General features: G+C 40.4%; 2 protein-coding genes across 2 annotated transcripts; both read right to left on the bottom strand.

Moving 5' to 3' along the window:
• Window positions 1-5,981: 5,981 nt before the first annotated feature.
• On the bottom strand, window positions 5,982-6,281 carry RB195_001254 (uncharacterized protein; the record flags this gene model as incomplete). Its single annotated transcript, XM_064197947.1, has 1 exon — window positions 5,982-6,281. The coding sequence occupies one exon, from the start codon at window positions 6,279-6,281 to the stop codon at window positions 5,982-5,984; it is 300 nt and encodes a 99-aa protein (XP_064053829.1).
• RB195_001255 (uncharacterized protein) lies at window positions 5,982-8,956 on the bottom strand (the record flags this gene model as incomplete). The annotated part of the gene is made up of 2 exons (XM_064197948.1): window positions 5,982-6,184; window positions 8,812-8,956. 2 exons carry the CDS (start codon window positions 8,954-8,956, stop codon window positions 5,982-5,984), a joined length of 348 nt encoding a protein of 115 aa, XP_064053828.1.
• Window positions 8,957-9,125: the final 169 nt, after the last annotated feature.

The raw sequence follows: 9,125 nt of genomic DNA on the forward strand, positions 1-9,125 counted from the left end.
CGCATAGATAGGATGGTTGAGATCACGAATTATGAGCGCAATCTAGTGCAATTCTCCCTAGCTGCATCGAAGAATAGCGTGAGGAATGGTCTTTGTGATCGAATTTCCCTACGAGGTATCTTTTAACACTCCTTGTGCAGGCTGCTGAGGGAACCGGCGTGAAAAGGTGTTATGCGTTTTAACAGAGCCCTTTCCCCACGCCTTTTCTGGGACAATTACGGGGAATTGATCGCGGTCGCGCTCATGTCTAAACCCAAAACCTTGCTTTTGATGGGGAAATCCCGAAACCGCCTTTAAACGTACTCGCCAATTCTCGTCTGAATTGCGAGACGCATGCACTTGTCTTGTCGGCGCTAGAAGGACACTGGAACCAGTCTTACTTGTCATTTGAAAATTAAAATAAAATGAGATGTGTTTATCGACCAGGGCATTTAAAACAGGACAAGTAAGCTTATTGAATATACAGAAGCAAAAAAACGAGACTAGCAAACCTGATCTGAAAGCAAACGAAAATTAAGTCTTGTAAATTTCCTAAATTCTAGACATGCATACGTAGGCTGTAACTACTTGTTTAATGTCACGACCATAGGGAATTTACATCTGTAGCTTAGTGGTAGAACTGTACTATCTTTCTTACTTCCTACCATTAGAAAACATAAAGAAAAAAAGCGATTCTCATAAAAGAATTGAAGGAACAAAAGCAGTGTGAGAGAATAAGATCAAATGGAAACCATGATTATCTATTTTTCTCGAAAGAGGTTAGTGAAGTCCTGACAGAACGCGCTGCTCTGCGATCAGATAAGGAACTGTGACCGAAATTGCACAACTAGTGGGAATACGACATTTGCGTAAGTATGCAAATTAGCCGACATTAACAGAGAAACAACAGCAACTTGCTAGTAGGCAGACAGTGGGGGCTTAAGGTCTGGGAATCTGCTTGCAAGACTGGGGCTAACGGTATTGTACGATAAGGCTACCTACCATTAAGGCTGGTTGTTTTTTTTTGTCTCCTCAAACTTATTTTTGGTTCCAACCTCTTTGTTTTCTAATATGTATTCTTAATTTGACTCACACGAAAGGCTTTGGCAAGGTTTTGGATCCATATGGAACACTCACATAGGTTTTAGTTTTTTAGTTGGACATTTTCTCGTACATCCCGGTGGTCTTATGTGGTACATCTAAAAAAATGTCTCGAATATCTCGTGCTTTCGTGTACATCTAAAAAATCTTCTATTTAGTGCAACACTCAAGAGTTCGATATATCTAGAAGGTGTCTAATTACGCGTTAAATTTATGTTCAGGCGCTAAAGTAGCGGCTATGAGGAAGTCGTTCTAAATCTTGTTACAACATTTACCTTCCCATCATTTTAAAATTAAATGTTTAGAAGTGCTGTAAGTTTCAATACCGTGACGTGCATGTCAGTTTTTATTTCCCACGTCCAATGGGCAATATTAGGCAGTTCTCGAGAATTTTGATGCACTCACCCTTTTGTCAGATATTCTTGTCATTTTATTCTATAAAATACCTTTGTATAATCTCTCTTGTCATCCTAAGTATGTAGTATTTAACATAATAAGTTTTGATCACGTAGGAAAGAGTGGAAATTCCAGTGTAGTTCTCTTCTCAACACAATTTTAGGGTGGAATCGAAAGTATATGTATGTAGTGACGCGAAACGATTTTGGTAAAGCCACGAGCCACTGCAAAAAAGAAATTAAGTAATTAAAAATGACTATAAACCTTCAAAGAAAAGTGAGAATTTTAGAGAAGTCGTCAGTTCCAACGATTCGGTGAGATTATAATATTTTCAAAAATAGTGGATTTTTTACCTCAGAAATAAAGCAATAGTCACCTCTTTAATTAAAGGCAGCATACTTCGAATCTGAGGTGGTGAGGGTATCAGCGGGAAACGCTAGGGAAGGTTTAGTAGATTGTAGGATCCACAGTGGTTCCGCTCTGTCCGGGGAGTGGGAGACGCCTTTTTTTAACCACGATTTTAGTTGCAACGCGCCACCTTTGTGCGTGCGCCGCATCCAAGTGCGAGCGGCCGGCGAATAAAAGATCTCTTCACCTTCCGTACAAGTGGAACCGTGCAGCATAGAGGAGCGTGCTAACATTCCTCAAAGGAACTAAAGAGTTCCCCACGCCTTTTAAAAGACGAGTAGGGGAACCACGCTGGGTTTCGCAATCTACTAATAAAACTGTGAATTCTGCACTACGTTAAAATGGTGATACCTGCCTTTAGGTGCTTTTAATAGTTCTAATTTGTGACCTGGCCCATTTTCTAGCCGCTTCGTACTATTGCAACCTCCAATTTATTCTGCACACCTTATCATCTGATCTGATTTAAACGTTGATTCTGACTAATAATAGGGAAATCCCTGGAAAGCAACTTGACAACTAAACTCAATCATTCTCAAGTTTGTTTACCAAAAGGTTAATAAAGAATTGTTTGTAAATATTCAACAAATTGCTAATGGAATACGTAACTGAAATCATTCTTTTGGAGTTTGGTTTGGTTTGTGGTAACGGAACACAATACGAATGAATATTGGAGCATTAAATAAAATAAACGAAAAAACACACATCATAAACAAGTTTTTAAAAATAATACGGTGAATTCCAAATGCGAATACAATTAGAGGTCAAATTCAAAGAACTAATACTAATAAATAATAATAAATAACATTCAAATAGTCTAGAAATAGTAAGAAGGTGAGAATGGTTGAAATTAGAAAAATTGGAAGATGCTTCCCGCAAGATTTCCATCAAGGTATCAGCGTAACTACGAAAAAGGGAGGAAGACACGTGTTTAGTACCGTATGGAAAAAATGTTGACGACGATGTCAACAAAAGAAATGGTAAACCCTTTCATTGTTGAGATAAAAACGAAATACACCATGAAGGAAGAATAGAATTTGAAAAAAAGCACTTCAAATGCTACAGAGAAAGTAACGAAGAATAAAAAATGGGAACAAAAGGATTATTGCCAGGAATTGATGGTAAAGTTCGCATTATCAGGACGTGTTTAGCTAAAAAAGGGAGAAAATATTTTATTATTAAATATTTCAAATATTTTACAAAATATGAAAAATATTTTACAAACAAAAATATGCTGGAGAAAGTGAATAGCGGAAGAAATGAAGAAAGTAAATGTCATAAAAAAAGAAGGGGATAAAAAGAGAATAATACAGAAAGCTGAGAGGAATGAGGATGGAAAGGAAGAAAGATACAAAGTCGTATCATATAGCTGTTACGGAATAGAGTAACGATGAAAATAAGGAAGGTCAAAATCTATGGAGTAGAACTCGAAATGACGCTGCGGTAAAAGAAAAGGAACGGAACAGAGGAAGGATAGGAAAAGAGTAGAGAAGGGAAGGAGAACAGGTCGGAACGATTTGCTCGAGACGGATTGAGGGCTGACTTTGTTGGCTTAAAAGCATCACCCCACGAATCTGAGGTGGTGCAGATTTCAGTTGGAGTATTCATATACGGGATGGGAGACTATGGAGAGGAGCGTGATTCCGTCCATTTCTTTCTAACTGCCGTAAAAAACGGCCCGGAAGATACGGCTTTAGGCGTTCTGGCGCAGTATTTTCTACAAGGAGTTCGACTGGAGCGCGCCAGCCTTGTGCGGCGCCGCATCTTCCGGGCCGTTTTTTACGGCAATTAGGAAGAAATGGACGAAATCACCCTCCTCTCCGTAGTCTCCCATCCCGTATACGAATACTCCACCTGAGATCTGCACCACCTCAGATTCATGGGGTGATGCCTTTAAGCGAATGCGTGCACTTTCCCTTCAAGAACCTCTAGCATTTCATCCCCTTGCGGTCTTCTCTTCCCAAGGCTTCCATTTACATCTAGCAAATCGATCAGCTTTGACAGTTTAATTGCACCACAGACACCATGTCTTTAGAAAACAAGGTAAAAGAGCAAAAAAGCAACGCTTTTATAGAATATGCTGGGGAGTCTGTGATACGACACGGTGGCAGGAATAAAAAGTGATCACTAGAAACTTGGCTACTTTGGACAAAAAAAGTACACAAGACCCGAACAAAGTGCAAAATTGAAGTAATTGAACACATGTGCGTATGAAATTTATAGGGGTGTCTATGTATTGGTTTTTGCACTCTAAAATACAAAAAAAGAGTTCGTTTGACGATTTGATTCCCTATAGTTCATCTTCCGAATAGCGTGAACTGAAGTGTTTTGGTGACAAAGTTTTCTCTTTTTGACTGCAGTTGGCCTGAATCGTAAGCTACTTTTCACGAAAAGAAGAGCGTATCGCGGCCGATGAGAGTTCGACTAGTTGTGCACTCATTCAGGATTTGAAATCACACCCAGAGCCAACCACGCCTCTTTTATTCTTCTGCAGTGGATTACTTGGTTTCCGAACTTGTCTGGGCGGATGAAAACACTGACATGTCACATCGGATAGCCCCGGAGGTCATTGTATATAGGCTAGAGGCGCGCTCGTGAACCTCAAACGATTCTGAGTTGAAGTCACACCCAGGCTCATATCCATTAGGATCGATCAACGGTGTGCAACTTATCCTTTTCTTTTACTCTTACGATATTTTTTTCTCGAACTACAAATCATTTTATCTTCAGGTTTTGGGTCTAGAAAGAGTTGAGTTTGTAGTGAAACTTCAGAATTGATGAGCATATTTTATTTAACTTATTTTATTTAAAGGCATCATCCACGAATCTGAGGTGGTGCAGATTTTGGGTGGAGTATTCGTATACGGGATGGAAAACTACGTAGAGGGGGGTGATTCCGTCCATTTCTTCCTAATTGCCGTAAAAAACGGCCCAGAAGATGCGGCGCCGCACAAGGCTGGCGCGCTCCAGTCGAACTCCTTGTACAAAATAGTGCGCCAAAACGCCTGAAGCCGTATCTTCCGGGCCGTTTTTTACGGCAATTAGGAAGAAATGGACGGAATCACCCCCCTCTCCGAAGTTTCCCATCCCGTATACGAATACTCCACCTAAAATCTGCACCACCTCAGATTCATGGGGTGAGGCCTTTAACGTTGGATTAGTGTGTGATTAGCGTTTTTAAGGTTTCAAGCTTTAAAAGCTCTCTTATTTGTTTTGTTTTCAATATTTTTTTCTTTTCGAAGCATGGACCATGCAGTACTTAGTGTGCAGTGATGAAAAAGAAGAAGAGGAATTTTCATTCGATGAAACAAAAAAATAGAAGGAGTCAGGTGCATTCACAATTCTGGTCTTGGACTTCTAAGGAGGCGATTGAGAAACACAGTCTTCATTTTAAAAAACCTATGTTCAGAAGAGAAAACATCAAGAACATGCAAATGCTCTTCGGGAAATGGGCTAAGCGAGGAAGTGATCTATGAATGGATCTAATCAAAAAACATTAGTTCAGTTCAAACTTGCTCACGAAATATCGGCAAAAGAATTTTTCTCGTTCTTCCCTGAGCTGCGCAGGGGATTTCAAGTAGCAAAAGAACCTTAGTAGGTTCGCCTTAATATAGTACGCTCGATCGCTAAAATTATCCCCAATGGCTAATGTGATCTATATCGAGTTTCGTGCGTTAAAGGTCAAGCAACGACATCTACTGAGCAACGGCCACAAATTTTTCTTGAAGTAAGACGGGTAGAAAAAGGGAGGGGCATGCTGAAGAGAACGAGCGACTTTCAAGAGGGCAATCAACAATATTTACTTATTTCGATACTTAATACCTAGATGGTCCGTCTTCACCGGACGTGCGGGCCCCAGCATCTCTTCCACTCGTTTCGTTCCCTCGCCATTGTCATCCAAGATGTGCTCAAGTTTCGTGAATGACGTTGACGAGGTCATTGAGCCGTATCCAGCTGAGCTCTCAGCTGGTCCATCCGTGGAGCGAACACGTCACCCCATCTCGTTGGCGATCTCCCTCGAGGGCGTTTATCATCTCTTGGGATCACTCTAGCGTTCTTTTAGTCAATCTATCGTCGCTCCTTCTCATGATTTGACCGGGTCATTTATGCTTTGCTTTCGATATATGTTCCGTTGGATCGCGAAGACGGGACATTGCTCGTAAGTCGGAGCTGCGAGGACCAGGTAGATGTTGTGTGCGACGGTTAAACTTCAAAATACATCTCTCAAGGGCTCTGCGGGTGGTGAACACCTTCATAGACATGGCAGCGGTGTCTGCCCACGTCTCCGCCTCGTAAGAGAGCGCTGAAAGAAGTCGAGTCAAACAGATGAGCACGGAAATCTTGGTCCTTAGTTGGCGCGTATCTTCCTCGTTTGTGTATGCTGCCCACACTGCTTTCATCTTTCTATTCAGTTCTTCTTTCAAGTCATTTTCTATATCTATAGAACGTCCTGGGTAGACGTATGACAAAGTTTCTACGATTTCAGAGATTTCTCCGTCTCGCAATAGGTGTTTTTTATGAGTTATGCAACGTAATTGTATTCTAGAGTTTCTAGTAAAATTTTCGATCTACGAGTATGAATTATGAATATGAACAGATGACAGCTGATCGTCATTGATTCGGATATACCGTTAGTTAGCGGTCTATTCTTCGTACTCAATTTTAGATTTTCCTTGCCGTGATTCTATGGAAAATTCCAAAAGAACGGAATGCAAACGTAAATTGATTGCTAGCAGTACAATCGTCGCTAATTCTGTGGCATTTGTAGCATTCGTTATTCCCATAACTGTCCGCAAAAAACCGCTTCTCCAAAGCAGTGGATGTTCCCTTTAACGCTTGCATTGATCGATAAGATGTTCCCGGTGAATGCAGTAGGGCTTTCTAAAAATAGGAGAAGATACGATAAACAAAAACAAACGTAACTGCAGAATACTAAAGACGCATTTTCTTTGGTTTACTAATCAGAATTACTGGGAACATATGGTAAACAAAACAAGTGGTGAGTGCTTTAGTAGAGAATAAGTAATGAATGCAATAGACGAAGATGCTAGTACTGATTCCGAGTAAGAGGACGATAAAAATAGAATAGAAAATAGGAAAGTGCTAACTGCAAGTAAAATTTTATGAAGCGTCACAGAACATCAGGTACACAAAAAAAGCAACAAATACAAGTTTTTGATTTCTCTCTAGTTATACCAAAAAAGTGATGAAGCAGGTTTACTCTTTATTTACTTACTTCTCTATGTATTTATTCAAGAGATACACTAAAGTTGCCAACGTGTACAAAACCAAAAAGATTGCCTGAATAAATGATTGCTAATATGACATCGTTCCTAATTAAGACTACATAATCAGAAATAGAAGTGACTAATAATTAATTTCATGATTAATAGAGTATATTTCAAATTCAGAAAAAAGCCAGCTCGTAATCGTTGCTTCATGCGAAATCTTCACAGATTAATGCTTACTTCAACTTTTACTATACGCGTAGGAGAAACAAAACCCTTACGTATAGCGCCCCTAACATAACCCAATGAGCAGCAGCATGATTGAGCATGAAGCTATAATTAATTGAAATTACAGTAATTAGAATATCAACTAACTGGAAAAGGTTGGAGTTTACATAATTAGTTCATAGTCTCAAAATATTAGCTGGTGGTCTCAAAGTTTGCAATTCCTAACAGTACACAGAACAAAATACAAATACATTAAGAACTTTTCTGGTGCGCAAAGGTTCTAGTGTTTTCCAGTTCAACACAATCATCAGCAGCTGTATAAATGAAGACAACAGGCAATCAGATGCAATTCGATATTATAGCAGAAAAAAGTTGCAACAAAAACCCGATTGGAATTACACGTTAGCTAATGGATTTTCGTCTGTGCTCATATTTTTCTTTGTTTTTGTCTAGTCTTTTGCAAATTAGATGGATTTCGATAAAAGTATAATGCTCATATCAAGTGCTTTTTGCCAAGTCAGTGTTTTTATTCTCCCAGACAAGTCTGGTACCAATTTATCGACCCCGGAGGGATGGAAAGCTTGTTGAGCACTAGGGCGGATTCAAACCTCCGATCGGTCGTGCAGGTAGCGGAACCTCTAACCGGAACACTACTTATGGGACGTGTGTGACGCAGTCGCTTAGAGGTCCGATGTACCCACACGGTAGAGGGTTGGAAACCGCCCTAGTGCAAACCAAGCTTGTCATCGATAAACTGGTACTATACTTGTTTGGGATGATAAAAACACTGACTTGATCATCGGGTCTACTGATCAACTATTTACTCCTTAAACCCTTGTATCCACACATCGTTGCGAAGAAAAGTCTGCAATCAAGTGACTGGGAAGATGCATGGGAGCCGCCTTCAACAAATAAGCTTCACTTGCTCACTACGGTAGGACGCGACGCTCACCCAAAACTCATGGGACTAGAGAGCTGCCAAGCTGTCCAAGGGGTTTGAATTTATATGCAAGACACAAAATTAGAAAAGAGTCTCCTGATTCTGGAGGGAAGCCTGGTACAGTAGTACCAGGAAACACCGACTTGCATGAGTCATGTAGGCCACCGAAACGGAAAAGAGCTAGGATGACGATCTCTACTTATATCGCCATTACGCTTGCATCAGACGCTGCATCATTGAAGGTCTGATGATGTATGTTAGAAATATTATATTTATTTGTATGTTAGCGGCGTCTATGACACTGGGAAAGAACTGTTCCTAGGAGTTGATGAAGTTGGTGTCTTCGTCCACACGAATATGACACTGAAAATCGACTCTTTCGAAAGACTTACGATGAGAAGATGTGGATCGTAAGCGACGAAGATTGTCAGCTTTGACAATCTTAGTCGCTTACATTCCAACATCAAGGTACGAAGAAGAAAAAGTCGAAGCTTTTTATATGGGCCTGAAGAAGTTTTACAGAGAAGACCATACCTTCCACAAGGTCATAATTGGCAATTTCATTTCCAAAATTGATCCGAGAAAAACGTGTGAAGAAGTTCACATCGGAACCCACGGCCTTCAATCGAATGAGCAGGGGAGACTTTCCGAGTTTATCATGACGACCAAGACCATCCATAGGGACTTGCAATTTTAGAAATCTTCCTCTCTATGCTGGACCTGGGAGTTACCCGATGGAGGGTGTCATTATGAAATGGAGCACGTCATTGTCAGTAAAAGATTTGCCTGACGGATGTCTCTGTTGCGCCGAACTTTAGTACGGATCGGACTATCGCTTTCTTTAAGGA

The sequence above is a fragment of the Necator americanus genome, chromosome IV, assembly GCF_031761385.1.
Source record: "Necator americanus strain Aroian chromosome IV, whole genome shotgun sequence".
NCBI lineage: Eukaryota > Metazoa > Nematoda > Chromadorea > Rhabditida > Ancylostomatidae > Necator > Necator americanus.